Source organism: Gadus chalcogrammus, chromosome 21 (assembly GCF_026213295.1).
Source record: "Gadus chalcogrammus isolate NIFS_2021 chromosome 21, NIFS_Gcha_1.0, whole genome shotgun sequence".
In the NCBI taxonomy this organism is placed as follows: Eukaryota; Metazoa; Chordata; class Actinopteri; order Gadiformes; family Gadidae; genus Gadus; species Gadus chalcogrammus.
This window is the reverse complement of record NC_079432.1, coordinates 11,298,787-11,316,811: the sequence shown is the minus strand read 5'-3', so window position 1 is coordinate 11,316,811 and position 18,025 is coordinate 11,298,787. Positions and strand designations below refer to the sequence as shown.

The 18,025-nt window shown below is 43.3% G+C and overlaps 3 protein-coding genes across 3 annotated transcripts in view; 2 read left to right on the top strand and 1 right to left on the bottom strand.

Annotated features, from left to right (window-relative positions):
* The window catches only part of exoc8 (exocyst complex component 8), a 5,078-nt gene extending 215 nt beyond the window's left edge, over positions 1-4,863 (bottom strand). Inside the window, exons 1-4 of the mRNA XM_056581312.1 lie at positions 3,579-4,863; positions 2,983-3,236; positions 2,130-2,378; positions 1-1,736 (exon numbers count right to left, since the gene is read on the bottom strand). The exon at positions 1-1,736 is cut by the window's left edge and continues 215 nt beyond it. Coding sequence (XP_056437287.1) covers positions 1,329-1,736; positions 2,130-2,378; positions 2,983-3,236; positions 3,579-4,734 — 2,067 coding nt within the window. The 5' untranslated portion in view covers positions 4,735-4,863 and the 3' untranslated portion in view covers positions 1-1,328. The remainder of the gene's footprint in view (positions 1,737-2,129; positions 2,379-2,982; positions 3,237-3,578) is intronic.
* A 184-nt stretch (positions 4,864-5,047) lies between these two features.
* On the top strand, positions 5,048-10,552 carry sprtn (SprT-like N-terminal domain). Its single transcript, XM_056581311.1, has 5 exons — positions 5,048-5,634; positions 5,811-5,910; positions 6,249-6,377; positions 6,972-7,287; positions 7,416-10,552. Exons 1-5 carry the CDS (start codon positions 5,321-5,323, stop codon positions 8,414-8,416), a joined length of 1,860 nt encoding a protein of 619 aa, XP_056437286.1. The 5' UTR covers positions 5,048-5,320; the 3' UTR covers positions 8,417-10,552.
* A 1,336-nt stretch (positions 10,553-11,888) lies between these two features.
* Positions 11,889-18,002, top strand: fam89a (family with sequence similarity 89 member A). The gene is made up of 2 exons (XM_056581112.1): positions 11,889-12,328; positions 14,135-18,002. Exons 1-2 carry the CDS (start codon positions 12,080-12,082, stop codon positions 14,471-14,473), a joined length of 588 nt encoding a protein of 195 aa, XP_056437087.1. The 5' UTR covers positions 11,889-12,079; the 3' UTR covers positions 14,474-18,002.
* The last annotated feature ends 23 nt before the right edge of the window (positions 18,003-18,025 follow it).

Here is an 18,025-nt window from a genome sequence, read left to right as displayed (position 1 = left end):
ATCTCCCTTCACACTGATTTGAATGAAGGGATGACTGGATGACTAATTTGGTTCATCCTGAGCCGTAGGCTGTGAAGAGGAGAATGTGATCATTAAGGCCTGCAGAATGCTCATAATCTAAAAATATCCAAGTCCATGCGATGACACATCAATTCTGCAATGGCCATATTCTTTTAGATGGGGAGCCAACTGTTTTCATGTTTCAAAAATATGAATCACAGCTTTGATATTCGGGCTGAATATTAACTTCGGTCTCATATTAGGTTTAATAAAATGCATAATAATTAACTGTTCGTCATACATGACTTGAAAACATTTATGAAAATGTGAGAAAATACAGATTGGATTTGAGCTTTCTTTTCCTTACATGCATTGCTTCCACTAGAGGGCACTAGTTCCATTAAGTAAATGAATAAAACCATTCAAACATAAGTGGTAGACTTGGCCCAAGGAAATTTTAATATTTGTACGATTTGGACTTCCAAAGTTTGAGTTGGTTTTTTTAAAATAGAGTCTAAAACAATGTGTGTTTACCTCTGTCCTTGTCCCTTTGTACCTGGTCAGCGTAGATATTGCTATTGAACAATCTAACCAACAACAAAAATGATCAAACCGTTACGTGATGGAAATGGAAAGTGGTGGATTAAACAAATATATATATATATATATATATATATATATATATACAAAAAAGCATGGTTGAGAACTGAGTGGGGAGATGGATGACACATTTGGCTGTGCATATTGATAGTATTTTAATTGAATGTGCTACAATCAATATCTGGCAACGTAGACAGTGATACTTTTACTCTACAGCTCTGCAACAGTGCAATGGCATTTTAAACCAATCATCCCTTTTTTTAATCTGTCACATATTTTGTTTAAGGCTTCAATACAATGAGGTGAAATTTAAAGCCCAGTTAAATTGTTAGTACTGTATACCTCCAGTGGATACATGTGAGACCACATAATATACACAAAACCCCATCATAAAAGCATTAAAAGTAAAGGATTACAAAACTATACAAGGGGAAAATAAATCATTCAGGTTCTTTTTCTCTAATCCAGCTCAACAATGACTCGAACAAACATCGACAAACATAGCATTTAAAATAATGACACCTCGCCAGCACTCTTTCCCATTGTGTTGATCTTTACATTAATGTTCTGAAATGTGCACTTTACATGTGGTTCTTCTGGCAGCAACGGCTTTCGGCATTATGGTCTGTATTAGTGTGCACGTAAATATTTTCAAAGTAATCATAAGGGGCTATATTTTTTATCTAAGGGCCTCGCCGGCCCCGGGAGCGCCGGACAGAGGGGCCCTCCTACACCAGCGAGGTGGTGCTCTCGGGGTTCACCTTCAGCGAGCGGGTGCTCTTCCTCAGGTCCTGCAGCTGCTTGGCGGGCTTGCCCACGGCCTCCTCGAAGCGCAGCTCCACCACGGGCAGCACCGTGTCGTGCAGGAAGGAGGCGTTGTGCACCACGAAGGCCTTCTTCTCGCCGTCCTGCTCGCAGCGCAGGCTGTAGTCCACGTGCTGCACCGCCACCAGGATGATCTCCCGCAGGCTCTCCAGCAGCACCATGTGCAGCTCGGCCACGTACAGCTTCAGGCCCTCCTCCAGGAAGCCCATCATCTGCTTGGTGAAGCTCACCACCGTGTAGCTCAGGTTCACCCAGCAGTCGTCGCCCGTGTACTGCTCAAAGTCGCCGATGCCACTGACGCGCATCTCCTCCTGCGGAGGGGAGGCCCGGTACGCGTGGTTAGCGTACGTTACAGGTATGTGCTACTGGCGGCTTTAGTTTTATTAATGACTACTGATTACGCTCATTATTTTATTGGTCACATAATTGATGCTCACAAACGAAGAGACACGCTTGGATTGCTTGGCCTTTTTATCCAACAATTGAGTCGTAAATCTAACATCGATTTTAATATAAATATAGAGGAAAATATATAGAAGAATAAGAAAATAATGTACATTGTGTACCAATTCATCAAATTTATCTAGGATGCGATCGTAAGCCCTTAGTTAATCCGCCCTCCAACAATACGTTGCTTTATCAGCGAGTCCCTAACACAAACAGCCACACAGAGAGGCACTCAAAAGACCCAAGCTGGACTCTACCTTTAGTTTGGCCAGGGCCTCTGGGGTCATGAGGTTCATACGCCGCCACATCTCCTCAGAGTTGCGGTGCTTGGTGGCCTCGATGATGATGTCCTTGTAGCTGAGCAGGGCCGTCTTGACGTCCTTTACCAGCATGGACTGCAGCGTGAAGCTCAGGTCCAGGCCAATGTCGCTCAGTTGCTTGCAGTGCTCCTTGGCCACCTTCACGCACTCCGCCGCTGTCGTCAGGCTCTCCTGGCTGTCAAACACCTGGAAATGACAAAGTCACTCGTTAGAGAGTATTATAAGGGCAGTTTGGTGGGAAAACAGGGGGAAGGGCCACTTGCCAAGAGGTGGCCTCCGTAGCCTGTAACCGCTTTTAGGATGGACTTTGCCGGTGAATTTTTTTTAAATATGATTGATATACTTCCCCCCCCCCCCCCCCCCCGATTAGTTTTACACTTTTTATTTGTTATTAGTTGGCGAAATGGATCTTTAATTCCAAAGGCTCTCGTGATAAAATGAAAGATAAAATACAATGACACTAACCGTGGCCTTATTGAGCCCATTGTGAAGCCTATTGTGCAGAAATTAAGAAAATAAACCCTGTTTCAGCAGCCCATTTAGGAGTTTAGGACCAACAACAACATGGCCACTATTAAGCAATGTTCACATTTTGTTAGATAAACACATCCTGCTAACTGAGGATCAATATGGCTCAAAACCACCATAGAAGGAAAAGGGAAATTCAAGCCAAAATTGTTCCAGCCACCTCCGGACCATACACACCAGAACCAAATTAAGTTTCAGTGACGAAATCCTCTCTCTCCGCCAATGCACACACATGGCGTTTCCTCCTCGACCGCCCACACACCTGCTTGCTGAAGGCACTGACGAACATTCTCATGGCCGAGCGGGACCAGACCACGAAAGCTGAGTAGCAGCCCGTGTTTCCGGCGAAGTCCATCTCAAACTCCTTGGCGGTCTCCAGCAGGCTGGTGAAGAAGATGTTGCACAGCTTGTGGATGTAGAGCAGGGTGGCGCCCTCGATGCGCAGCTGGCGTATGGCCGTCTGCACGGCCGCCGCGCGGTTCTTCAGGAACAGCTCGCAAGCCTTGGTGGATTGGCCTGGACGGGGGGGTCGGGGGGATAAGAGCATACAGGTCATTAATTGTTAAAAGTTCCTTTGAAATTTCTGATGTGCGCGCATGTTTTCACTTGTTTAACAGTAGAAGGATTGCTTTGATGACTCATTAAGTATTTTATGAGATTATGACATGTAAATGGGTCATTTGAAGTGGGTTGGGGTTACAAATACACAATGGTGGATTTCAAAAGCACCAACCACTTATATGTACCCTTTAACAGACTAAATTGTCATTCACGAAAATGAATCAGCCATAGTGAATACTAGCCATTTGTAAGATAATTATTCAAGGCTAGAGCTGGACTCATGAGACAGCCACTGACCTAGTCTGACCAGCTGGGACACGGCCCGGCGGGTGGCCTTGGGTCCGCCACGGAGCGACCGGTCCGGGGACAGCTCAAACACCAGCACCTCCGTCAGCTGACGTACGCGCTCCTCCACCTTGCCCCTGAGCTCCTTGACGCTCTGTGTGACGGGTTGGTCGCGGAGGTACTCGTTCAGTTTGTCCAGCAGGTCCACGGCGCCCTCAAAGTCCCGCTGAGCAATGCACACATCAAGGTCTTCCGGAAGCTCCTGGATCCACTCCATGCCCAGGTCCACCACGGCACCTCCCGAGTCGGCGGGCAGGTCTTCCTCCTCGTCGTCGAAGGGGTTGGTTGACACCTCAGGTCGCTGTGGGGAGCTGGGCATCTCCTCCTCCTTCTTGCGTTTGTCCTTGGTGACTTTGTTCTTCTTGGTTTCGTCCAGAATCTCCAGCCATTCTTTTTTTACTTTGCTGTTTTCCGCCTGGAAGATGCGGCTGTCTGGGAACATGAGGATCTTAAACATGTCCTTCATGGGCGGGTGCTCCTTCACGTTGACCACAGCAAAGCTCTCCAAATCATACAGGGCGTTGTATTTATACTTCACCGTACCCCTGCGATTGGGCAGCCAGGTGGCAATAAGCAGGCAGTCGTTCATTAGAAAAGCATGCACTCTCTGGACTGGGTTCATGTTTTCAACATCAAATTCAGCAAGGTCCCCATTGTACACCAAGTGCCTTCCCGGGGTGTCCATGATGTTCTTACCCCCCTCGACTTTCTCTAGTAGTGACGTCAGAGTCCTCTGCTTTACTTCTTCTGTTTCCTTTGGGAAGGCGGCTAGCATCTCTTTTGAAGTTTCATCCTTGTCTGTTGACAACAAGGCCTGTGTGATGCTCTCCATTATGCTCTTCTGCTCTGTAAGAATATGACTGAGCTGGTACATCTCACTCTCCAAGTAGGAGATTTCTTTGGCCGTCTCAATAAACTGCCTGTAATTCTTATAGACATTTTTCTTCAGGTTTTGCGCCGTTTCATCGGCCAATGTCTGTATTTTTTGACGATGTTCCTGCAAATCCCTGTCGCCATCTGATTGCTGTGACAGCTGCTTGACGTAGTTCTGCGGATCAAAATTAGCAGATTCCAACTGCTTTCGCAGCCGACTTCCAGTTTCTGACATTTTTAAACCGATGCCTTCTTTACTTGTACGATGTAGGGGCTGTATACAATCAATTGTAAATCAAGCTAGCTCCCGTCAGCTTGCAACCCAAACAGGAAGCTACAACAAGGTTGACGCCTTGAAACGTCACGAGTTACAGAAAATAGTTGGCCGACCATACACGTCTCCAAAGAAAATATTGCTTTTGATTAAAGCTATTTCATACCTATAATAATTTTGAATAATTGACGATAATATATATTGATGCCTCTACTTTAACTGTGTACTGGATAGTATAGTACATAGAACTTGTTATTATGCAATGATTGAATGTGTTAATGGCTTAAAACTCCGGAATGAACTACGTTTCCTAGCGTCCTTTTCGGACCAGTGCAACCACAAAGCGAAACGTCAACAGAGAACGGTCTGAAAGAATTTGGCTCCTGCTCTTACTGTCAACTATATATTCACCCCTTTTCATGTCGTCGTTTTCATGGAAGAATTACTTTTATCATCGTCTACCAGCGCATAGTGATGTAACGTTAACCTTTGCGAGCTAGCTATACTCCTTGTTCTGACCATCCCTGACACTGACATCTATTTCAACATGGACGAAGACTTTATGGTTGCTCTGCAGCTGCAGGAACAGTTCGACAACGAATATGAATCCTCCTTATTATCACCAACGAACTTTGTAGAGAATAGCGTTGAGCAAAGTAGTAAAAAAAGAAAAATAGAATCGGGGGGTAATGGTATTCCCTGGACAAACCGAGTTGAAAGGCCGATGTCCATCGTGGATGAGTCCTGGGAGATCTTGGACCCCAGCCCTGATGTTCGAGCTATGTTTTTGGAGTTCAATGCCATGTTCTTCGAGGGCAAACTCAGTGGAGTCGAGGTCAAATGGAGCCCAAGAATGACACTGTAAATGACCATTGATCAAATACTATTAATTTTCTGTTCACACACGTACAATCAGAATGAAGCATGTATTTCCCTGATTTAGCAAATGATGAAATAGTGATAGCTTGTTGACAAGAAGCAGTAACCGATATTGTCTTCATAATTGTATTTGTGCGCATTGTGTTTGTTCTGTCCAGTTGTGCAGGTGTGTGTTCTTACGAGGGCCGCGGTGGACTGTGTTCAATTAGACTCAGTGAGCCGCTATTGAAGCTCAGACCCAGGCGGGACCTGGTGCAGGTAATTGCATGATGTGTTTTATTATTTGCACACTTTGCATTTCCATAATATTGGGAGAAAAAAACGTAGCAAATGCATCACATAAACAGTCAAGGCCTCGAATTCTACCTCACAGCTCTTAGTTATGACTATGAGACCATAATTATACTGTTGTACACAGCAAATTGGTATTTGACATATGTGTATTTTGAAAGCTTCCTCTGCTGCTCAGTGGTGGTTTGGTCAATTTTCTATTGAGTCATCTGGTATTGGATGAATAGCAATATTTGATGTCACTATATCAAGGGACGCTCTATGTAAACATACACAATATTTCACCCTCAATTCCCCCCCACCAGACTCTCCTCCATGAGATGATCCATGCGCTGCTGTTTGTGACCCAGAACAACAGAGACAGAGATGGACATGGGCCTGAGTTCTGCAAGCACATGGAAAGGATCAACACAGCCACTGGGACCAAAATAACTGTGTGTTGCTATTGTAAACTGTTCTCAATCCCTCGCAATATCTGTTCGCAAAAAAAGCTAATGAGTGGTGTTGTGGGAGAGAATACCAAATATAAGGCATAGATTCAACATGAAAAGTATATCAACAATTCTATAAATGACGTCCAAGAAGGAACTAGTCACAGCTGGCTCATCAGGTAGCCAACCGTATACACACACACACACACACACACACACCCAGTAACAACATATTTTAATGGTGTGTAGGAACTGTATTAACCTTTTCAATGGAAAGACTTTCTACTCATTGAAAGGTCATCAGCATTTAAATAGAGTCGCACTGATTCTATTTGATTTCGATTGTCTGAGGTCAGGTTGTTTTAATTAATGTATTACAATTATTCAATCATCCTTTGGAGTGTAATATCTGGGGCCTTGTTTTTGTTTAGCACAGTCTAGGAAGTCTATCGACATGTATGACACACAAACAAATCCATTTGACCCTCTTGCCTTTACTGCCTTTATAAAGGTCTCTATACCAGCAGCCATTGTTTTGGTAATTTCACCTTCGCTCTTTTTTTATTTGTATTCACCATCTCTCTCCCATCTGGCCAGGTCTACCACAGCTTCACCGACGAGGTCGACCTGTATCGGCAACACTGGTGGAAATGCGATGGCCCCTGCCAGCATCGAAAGCCTTACTTTGGATTCGTGAAGAGGGCAATGAACCGGGCCCCGTCTGCCAATGACCCCTGGTGGGGAGATCACCAGAGGACCTGTGGTGGGACTTACAACAAGGTGAAGGAGCCCGAAGGCTACGGGAAGAAGAAAGGCAAGGCAGAGTCTGGAAAGGCACAGTCTGGCAAGGATAAGATGGCAGAGGGGAAAAAGCCAGTGGGGAACGCAAAACCATCTAGCACAACCACAGCCAGTGAGTAAACTCTTCAAAACGTAACCTTCTACTTTATTTCACACATTTTTGCTGTGTTGCTAAATACTGTAGGTATTTGGTAAAAAAATCTATAATTTATTTTGGTCTTTTGTATTCTAAACCTTCAGGTTCCAGGTCGCAGGACATCAGAGACATGATCCCATTTAGTGGGAAGGGCGTTCTTCTCGGGGGGTCACAGCCCTCCTCTTCTCCAAAATCACCAGAGCCTGTTTGGAAAAGACCTTTCCCTAGCCCTGTTTCCTCTCCCAAACGACCCCCATTCTCACCTCCACCCCGAAACAAACTTGGCTCTCCCACGGATGCCTTTCTGGATTCTCTGGGCAAGAACAGTTCTGGCACCTTGCCCCTAAATAAGCCGCCCACAAAGCGCTCTGTGGGCAACACCAAGTACTTTGTCAGCATCAATGGCTCGCCGGTTAGAGTACCCAAACCTAACCGTGGCAACGTTGGACCAGGGTCCGCCAAGCAACACACCCCCGGAGGACACATTCTAAATGCTAAGCAGAAGTCTGTGAAAGAGCTTTTTGATAGTTTCAGCATAACTGAGAGCACGAAGCCCTTAACAGACAGCAATGGAAAAACTCCCTCATCAACCAGACAACAGGTCAATCCTCCATCTTCCCTCTCAAAGTATCCATCCGGTGCTCCCACAATGTCAAAACCGAGCCCTACCAAACCGAGCCAGTCCAAGTATTTTGGCAGTCAGGGTGCGGCTGGAGCTGCCTCCGTTTCTGCAGTCCCCTCCAGGAAGAGGTCGTGGGACGAGCGCGGTGGCACTCCTAATCTCTTAGACTTCTTCAGCAAAAAGGCTGGAGGCTCGGGGTTACCCCAAGGCCAGGAGAGGGTAACGGGAAGCGGGGCCTCCGCTGCGTCCGGTTCCTCTGGAGAGCACCAAAAAACTGCCACTGCCACAGTAACCAGCAGCACCGCCCCCAATTCCTCGTCACACTTCCCGTCGTCTTCTGCTGCGTCGTCCTCGTCCACTGCACTGCCTAACACCAGCTCTTCCTCCTCTGTCCCTCTACCACTGATGGTCAGCTGCCCTGTGTGCCAAGTAAAGGTACAGGAGTCCAAGATCAATGAGCATCTCGACTCCTGTCTTTGTTAAGGAGGGCGGTGAATGTGGACAGAATGTTGATACATTGTTGTATCACTCCTGACTTCAGATGAGTAAAAATACAAGTTTGCAGATTCTTTGTTCTTGACCAACTGTTTAATTCAGGGAGTTGACGTAGAACCATTTTGGTTCTACTGCCGGTAAGCTCTTAATGAAGTAGAGAGGTACTTCATAAGAGTGCTAGTAATAATAAGGCGTAGGCACACCATTTTTGCGTTTGGGATTGTTTTAGTTTGTGCTTTTATTATATTTTATTAAAATGGAGAGATTGCCTATGTTAACTACAACTTGAGTGCTGTTCTGAAAGACTGTGTCTTTAGCCTTACAACCAAATAATCTTCAGTTCATTGATGCCTCCTATAATAATATTATGGCTAAGAGATAGCACCAGATTAAAAATCAATGTCTTCCAAAGTTCATGCCTCGATTGGAACTAAATAACGGAAAATATATTATATATAATTCAGCCTCTGCTGTAGCGCAAACTATATCTACCTCTCTTAACGGTTAAAAGGAGTGTTGGGACTGCCATTCTCATAGATTTGCTGATCTGTGGCCGGCAAAGGGGATGTTTCACTGCTCATTTTGGTGCTATCACATTTCAACCGGGCCAGCTATGGTATCCGCTTCCTTTGCCCATAAGAATTCCCAGTGCATTCTGCTTTGGCAAGCATTCGCAAGGGCGTGTGCATCTGACCTTGATGGGCAATGAATGAGGATGTGCCAGTTGAATTTAATCATTCCCATTTAAAATGTTACTATGTGGTTAAAGGTTTTATAGTGGAAATTCTCCTCTCTTTTTTTGTGGAGGGCAAATTATTGCATTGTTACAGAGGATTTGAATGCTACTTATTATATGTTGTTTTGCAATACATATTTTTAGATGTATTGAATTCCTAAGCAAATAAAAGTTTGTTTTAAACTTTTTTTTCTTTGCATGGATATGATTAACCCACCTATTTATTTTTAAAATGTATTCTATTTTGTGAAAGAACCTTGCGTTGAACGTAACATATGGCCATACATATATGGAACTGGATTCTGTGTCACCACTTATAACAATTGCCCCTTACAGGGAAGGTTTTGTTAATAAGCTTTATTCACTATACTCATTCTGCCATTTTTTCAGAACACTTTTTCCCTTTTTTGAAAATTGGATACAAGAATTCGATTATTATAAGATTTGACCCTACATTTTTCATTTACTTGATTTAAGAACCAGACCGGGCTGTGCACTAGCCACCAAATGTGCTAGATCTTCAAGTGTCTTTCAAGTGTTATTTCTTCAGGTTTGGAATCAATGGGGACATCTGCCAAAGGGAATTCGGGGACTAGGGACAAAATAGAAAGGGGGAGTGATGGATAATGGAGGAAGATTGATGTTAAGGACAGCTGGTGACTAGGGCGTCCAGACTAAGGAAGGGTTGGATGTGGGGGGGTTGGAGAGTAAGAGTCAAGGGTAAGAATCAGAATGGGCAGGACAAATGGGTGGAAGAGTGTCTTAGAGAGGCAGGCTCAACATAACAGACAGACTGATAGACATGCCATGTTCCCAACACTTGGCTCTGTGCGATTGGGTGGTAACACAAATTAGTTAAGCACGTGCAAGCCCATTATTAATATCCATTCTTGAATCACGAAAAACCACTTCCTCTTGCCCTTCCTTCCATGGTACATGATTTAGATGTTCCAATCTATAGACTTCTGATCTTCAGATTTTAGGGCATGGTGAGGTTGGGGCATGCATTCATAATGGACTCCTTTGATGCTGGAGTAATAGCAGGTTAAACACAGCTGTGGTTCCCAAAAAAAAAGATTGGGACTGGCGTGTTTATTAAGTCTGCCAGAGCTGCAATGCCTTCCTGTGTTAGCTGGGGAAAACAAAGCCATCTTGGCTTTGCCGTACTTCTCCCTAGAAGTTAGGGGGAGAAAGGAAGGAAGGAAGGAAGGAACAAACAATGGAAAAAGATACAACAACTGGGACAGTGACTCGGCAGCTGGTCACAATCGCTGTCTTTATTTCTGTGACCATCCCAAGTCTATGCTCCAGAACAATGAAACATCCCATAAAAGTTAACTCTTTATTTGGAACACCGGTGTTCCACAAGCAGGCAAATACATAAACATTACAACTTTATCTTGGTACATTTATCTTTTATAAAAGGTTACCCATTACACATACATTAAAAAGGTTACAATTCCTATTTCAGATGGCTGAAAAACTGAGGAAATGTTAGTCAGTAATGATGTTTTTTACCAAGCAAATTATTCAGTAATTTCACACAGAGCTGATATATTTTGGGCTACGATAAACCAGCCTACACTCAATGAGTGACTTAATTGTCTCTTTTAGCAAGGCAGACAGTTGAGCCACAGGTCTGATTAACAAAAGCCCCTAAATGGTCTATCCTATCTGGTTCTCCCCGCCCCCCTCTCCCCAGGGGGTACAATCATACATCTAATCCCCTGATCTGGACCATGGCTCAGAACACAGCTCGACCGGGATGTGATCACTGGTGCTCCGCCCTTCATTTCCACAGTGGTGTGTTTGATCTCCCTCACTGTAAACAGCAGATGGATACTCGTCTACATGACTGTATAATCTTTCTTCTCCTTTTTTTTGTAACATTTCCTGCAAGGCAATTTGCCTGCTTGCTTGTACATTTTGATTGCCATTTAATTAAGGCATATCGATACATATCTATTTTTATGTTATGTTTTATTTGACTTTAACAATATGCAATTGGATAAAATCAATTAATCTGCAATGGCATATTTCTGTGTGTTTTGTGTGAGTGTGTCTGTATGTGTATGTGTGTGTGTGTGTGTGTGTGTGTGTGTGTGTGTGTGTGTGTGTGTGTGTGTGTGTGTGTGTGTGTGTGTGTGTGTTTGCGTGTGTGTGTGTGTTTGCGTGTGTGTGTGTGTGTGTGTGTGGCAAATCAAATGGTCTTCTGTTGTGTGGGGTGCGCGTGTTGCCATTGTGCCTTTATTTCAAGGTTGTGTTATGTTGTGACAAGCCACGGCTGGGGGTGGCAGACCCCCAGTTTGGGGGTAAAGCCCACCATCTGTCAGTTCTGTGACACTATTGTTACTGTGAAACACTCTCATGTTGACCTCCCCAGTAGGCCTGCACTACCACAAATAAAGAGTATCTTTCAGCCTAACCATTATACCATCAATAGTAGCATGTAATTATTGTTACAGGAGATGTAAATCATACAAATATTGCCTTGGTCCTGGTAATATTCTGTTGTAATAAGCTTTTATTACATGTCGTTATGTTGCCAAATACGAGACACATAAGGCTATAACCTAGCTGTGACAAGAATACTTTTAAAATTGCCCTGGCCTCAACTATTGACTATCGTTTTTAAATCTGTCAAAAAAGTTATGAATATTCAATCATCGCCCAGCCGTCCATGCTCGTCACGGGGACACGCCCACTCAGCCACAGTGTTAAAAGGACAGGAAGTGGATTTAGCTACACCTCCAGATTACTGCCTGGGCTTTTCTGGGCGAGGGGAAACCGCCGTCGTTCCGTTTTTTGGCGCAGGATATGGTTTTACATTGATATATTTTAACGATTAGAAACGCGGTTATACGTGGGAAGTGCTTGTTTTGTCCGGTCCCCCCCGTTTATAATCGTAAAAAACGATGAATGGTAAATCGGCGAATGGTACGGTGGGCGGCATGGCCTGTATCGACGGTCTGCCGCCCCTGCCGAAGAGCCTGAGCGGCTTGTTGAACTCGAGTGGTGGCTCTTGGCGAGACATGGAGAGAATGTATGTGAAGAAAACCATGATCCAAGATGACCTGAGCCGAGGGCGAAACAACACCGACCATTTTCTGACCAACAAGCCGGCCAACCTCGACGCGGCTCTGGCACTGCTCCGGAAAGAGATGGTGATTTGCTTTCGCATGTGTTTCTTTAAACCTCCGAAGTGTTTTTTTTATGATCATCTTCTGTTAAACGTTGAGATTGAACAAAATCCGTGTGTTAAACTGCTGGATATTTTGCGAATGGGACTGTAGACGATTCCAATTGTAGGCCTATGGTAACTGGCAGAAATACATAGTTGACATTAGGAATAGCCTACAGTTTGTTTGAATCTGCGGGAAATTTGGCATTCGTTTGTCCAATCTTTTTGAGAAGCAATGTTCAAAGTAACAGCAGGGCTAACGTCTGAGAATAATTCCTCTATCCACTTCAACATAGCCTGTACCCATCCCGAGGTTTGATTCTGGCCAAATCCGGCCATCAGAACCGTTGAATTTCAGTCAGTGTCCATGTTTTATAACTATAGGCTATACATAACTCGTGGAACAATTAAAAAATCTAGTTTTGACCTGTGCACTACATTCAGAAACCCCCCGTACCCCCAGACACATTCGCAGCAGGGGGGCCCGCAAGGGGTTCCAAGTGGCCTCTACATCAAAAAGAAAACTGAACGTCTTCTCCATTCATCTTTCGTCTTTCTTTTTTCAGTGATTTGAAAACACCTCTGTGTGGTGAAATACCAAATCCGGTCTAAAGACATTAAGGAATCTTTCAGACACTGCTTTGTTGGCTAGGGTTGGACTGCAAAGTGCTAACATTATTCAAAGGAAACACAACTGCAGCTAATGCTGTCATTGTGGGTTAAAAGCGATTGTTCAATATAAAAAGGACATGATTATGTTTTGCTTGATGCAAGCATCATTCTCCTCAATAACCAAAGGCAAACACTTTTTACTCTCCCAGAAGTAAGCCTATTGCCTATAGGTTGAATGGTTGAGGGACGTTCCCATTTTATGCTGTAGTAGAGACCTCAAAGGCAGCATACCGGCTCAATCGTGTTCCACAAGCACTGCATTTTTTTTTTGTCCATGTTAAAGGGGTAAAAATAATAATGTGTGTGGGTGTCAACAGACTGGCCTAGTGACCCAGGTCATGCTTGGGGTCAATTGTAACAATCTCCAATGTTGGCTGGGATTGAAGATTTGTTGGTTTGTCCTTGAAATAATCATGCCATTTACACCTCATTCTGTAGTGTTGGTATATTAATGCTGAATAAGTAAAGGGACTTTCGGCAGGTTTGTTTCACCTTAAATACCTCTGCTGGTACAGCGGTGATTTCCTGTGGGAGTTAAACCTGCCATTGCACCATACAAACTGGAGCCAACAGTCTGCTTGTTTTGTGGAGCCTTTTGTGTAGGTGGTAAAAAAAAAATTGCATAGGGCATCGCTGTGGCAGTCAGTCAAGCTCATAACAAGTTTTAATTTACAGGAAAGCCTGCAATCGCTGCTCTGCAAACTTGGCTGATGTATCCATGTGGTGTTTATATTCATGAGATTAGAAGAAGTCAACATTGGCTCTTTTCTTGATTTGAGGCGCAGGCCTACATTCATTGTAGTAAACGGTACCTTCTCATGATTGTTGTTGCCAATTCAGATTGAACAATGAATACTGCCATCTGCATGTTTGTCTTATCCAAAATATGTTTTAACTGGTTAATGCAAAAATGCAACCCCATCCTCGCCATGGAAACATTTTGTTAAAAGGAAAATAAATACAGCATTAATTAACTCCATTAGTTACCCAGTCGTAGGTTTGTTGGCGCCAGTCAGTGAGCAAACAAGATTGTAATGTGACACAACAAACCAATGTGTTTTAATGTTTCCTTCCCTCATCATCACGCTCTCTTCCTTGCCCCTCTTCCTCCTCCAAGGTGGGCTTGCGTCAGCAGGACATGTCGCTGCTGTGCCAGCTGTGGTCGCTGCACGAGTCCATCCAGGAGTACAAGGGCAGCTGCCAGGACCTGAGCGCCGCCTCGGGCCTGCTGGAGAACGGCTACTTCGACGAGGACGACGAGTACTACGGCGAGCCCGGAGCCACGCCCACGGGCGAGCTGCCGCCCGACAGTGACGACGGCGAGGGCATGGCGGCGGCGGTTCTGGGCAGCGCCGGGAAAAACGGGAGCGGTGGCGGAGGTGGGAAAAACGGCATGGGAGGAAGTAAGGAGGCTGGAGGAAGCTGGCTTCAAGACTCGTTCCACGTCACCATCTGAGCGCTCTTACGGGCGGCCGATACGAACACAGACACACAAGATGTGATGGTTGGGTTGGGTTTGGTGGACGATGGCGTTTCCCGGGGACTGGCTGGAGGGGGTTGGGCTTTACGCACCCCGGGACTTGGTAGGCCTGGGATGGATGTTGAAACGGACCGAGGGAATCGTGAATCTTTCCTCACGCAAGCACACAAGGGAGAAGGAAAAATCTGCTTGCGTTGGGGAAAAGCTTGGTTTCATTTTGAGGGACGGATTTGTTTAGTTGTTTTCTTCCTCTTCTGCCTGACCCGGTGCCGTATGGATTCTAGGGAGGAGAACTATCAGCCTCGTCTCAATCACATGGGACTGGAGTTTGATTGGGTCTTTCATCCTTTTTTAAAGACTTAAAATTGAGGCAATACTCAAATGCATTGTTATTTTCCGAACTGCTCTTCAACTGTATTCTCTTTTTCTAGCCTATCCTTCAAATTTTTTTTTTGGACATATAAAGATATAAACAAATTTATATTATTTATTATCTAATATAAATATAATTTTTCTTTTGAACTATTAAATTCTCAAAAAAAATAATAAAAGTTGTTTTGGGATTCCAAGTATCCGTTATAGCATTTAGCAGGCTACTGGTACTTCCTTAATCAATGGAGATGTTGTTTCTGAACCTGGACATTTGAGTTGGCTGGTTGGTGAGAAGACATTATCGATGCTTAGGAACTAGAGTGGTTATGCTTCTAGTACTATAAGGTCAAATGATGTCCATATTACACAAACCAAGCCTTTGATTAATTGGATACCTTGCATACAAAGGTATACAGTAAGATGTGTTTGCACTGGTTCCCCTCGACATGTAGCAGTTTGTTTTTTCTGAAATATTCCAAAATCCTAGCATCCGATCATTGTCTTGATCATCACCCATAATCTGTGGGTAAACCATATCGCCTTTAATCATCTGAATACAGGGTACTTTTATAACCAGCTGAGAATGTTTCCCCTGCTTGTTCATACTATAAATATTCTGTATGAATTATGCTAGCAACACATACTCTGCAGCATTTAGCCAGTCAAAGCCTATGCTTTAGCCACTCCAAATATGCAAACATTTGGGTTATATGCGGATGTACGCAACAAGGTGTTGGGGGATTGGGGACGTGTTTAATTAGCATGGTGGATTTAATGCATTTTTTTTAAAAATTGGTTGATTGCTAGTGTAGTAATTGTATTGCAACACCAAATATTTTCTCCAAGTAAACATTTGTCATGTTACTGTGGTCAATAATGCAAAAAAGGAAGTTACTAAAATGGTTTTCTCTTTTGAAATGGACACCTCCGATATCCTATGTTGACCACCACTAATTATTTATTTTTTTGAAAGCCTAGAATGGGGCTGCCAAGGTTCCTGTAGCCACCTTATCAATGCATCTCTATTTCCTGGCATAATTTTACAGCATATTTGAGTAAAACACTCGCACCAAAAATCATAAGTTATCTGAACCTTTCCATTGTCATTCTCCATAGTAGAGGCTGAAACTAGCCACAATGTCTGGACATTCCCTTTTATGTTGAGGGAAGGAAATTACCAATCTTTCGGATCCCTAAAGCAAGGCCAACTGCTTTAAATACCAGGACGTTTTTATTTTGCCATCTCTATAAAATTTCTACCTAACCTGTTGCTGACATGTTTTCAATGATGCTCTATAGGTGACTACTTGCCAGTTTTATTGACACCAAGAGGACATTCAAAAAACACTCAAGTAAAATGATAGTGTTGGTGTAACCAGACAAAGCAATGTTCAGCGTAAAATGCCCTTTGCATTGCTTGTGACGCAATTGGTAATGTTGTTCGAATGCATTTTATAGTTACGCAATTGTAAGGAATGTTTCAACAGCAATGTACTTTTTATATAAAGAAAAGGGGCTTGACATGTGGCTGTACAATCTGTATTGGTATGACTGACATGCAGCATAATGCTGAGGCCTCATTTGGCATAAAGCATAAGGAGCTGAAATTCCTACTTTGTAACATTTTAATTGGAAAGTAAATGCAGTATTAAGTACTGACCTAATCATGCAACCTTATTCAGGGTTGTGATATCATTTTAACTGCACAACGTATCAAGCACCCCCCTGTCACAGGCCCACCACTGGAAATGAGCCAGCACTAGATAGTCTATCAGGAGAAAATTAATGTTTTCCTTGTGAACCTTTGTGGCCAGACATTCATTGTTGCAAATTTTAAGTCCATCCAGACAAAGTCCCACCCGGCTCCAAGAGGCTACCTGATAATACATCTCTATAAAGACTGTGTACTTTTGAGAATATTACCACTTACCTCACACATATCCGATGGTGCCCCAATAAACCAACAGATCGCCCAAATTGCTTGAAAGTAAACTTTCCAGTTCGGCCAATGTCTAACATAATTTAATTCCCTTTGCTTTGTGGGAAAAAACCAAACTCATCTGACTTGTAAAGCCTGTTATATCATAGTGCTTAGCCTGGTAGCAGAGTTCACTCGATTTTTGAATCAGGTCTTTCCTCGCATGGCTCCACAGCGTGTGATCAGTGCCTTCATGAGCTCGGTGGTCGACAGGCCGACCGCCTCTGTTATGGTTCCGAACAGTGGTAACACATTACAATTGGGGTGCATTCATTTACCATTAATTAACATTATTTAATGCATACATTTTAACTTACAGTTAGCTGATGTTCTAGTAATCCCTTACTAATTGTCTTCATAATAAGATGATATGATTTATACAATATATGTTAGGGTTAACCCTAACCCTTATTCTAATGTTATATCATGATGCTTATTATTGCCTCAACTAATGTTAGTAGCTGGTTAATAAAGTCCCCTTATTGTAAAATGTTACCAAAGAAATTATGTAAACACGGAATCAATGTTCTCATGTTTGATGTACTTGAGATGCACCTAGTTTAACCTTGCAGAGGTTTTTGTGTGAGTTTGTTATTGCATAAGCTAAGGTAATGCACACTTGTGCTATTTCTCGTTTTGAATGGTATATCAGACAGTTTCTTTGCACACACCTCGTACTTCGGTTTTGATGTCTTGTTTGGTCCCCAGTACTTGTTACAAGCTATGATTGTTATTGAACAAGCACATAGTGCTCAATGTACTGTATTGGTAATGTAAAAAAAATGAAAATCGAAGCCAGCACAGCAAACATATGTAATGCAAGCCTTACATTTTACACCAGCAAATGGTAATTCAACAACAGTCCGACTAATATTATCAGTTGAATAGTATGGCTGTAGATCAATCAAATTGTATTAGACCAAGGATTCCCATAAAGGAAGTGAATGAAAGTCAAATTAATTCAGTTGCGCACTTTTGCCATTCAATTTGATGACGCCTGTTTTATATCTTGAGTGTTATTTTGGCATAATGAATTGTGACATGAATTCATCTCTAACTGTACACCCTAAATATACCCTAAACGTGTAGCCAAATATAAATGCCAATAACAGGGACATAAATCCCTGAACTGACCGAGAAATGTAAATGTAAAAATCTTTACTTTAAAAACAGAAAAC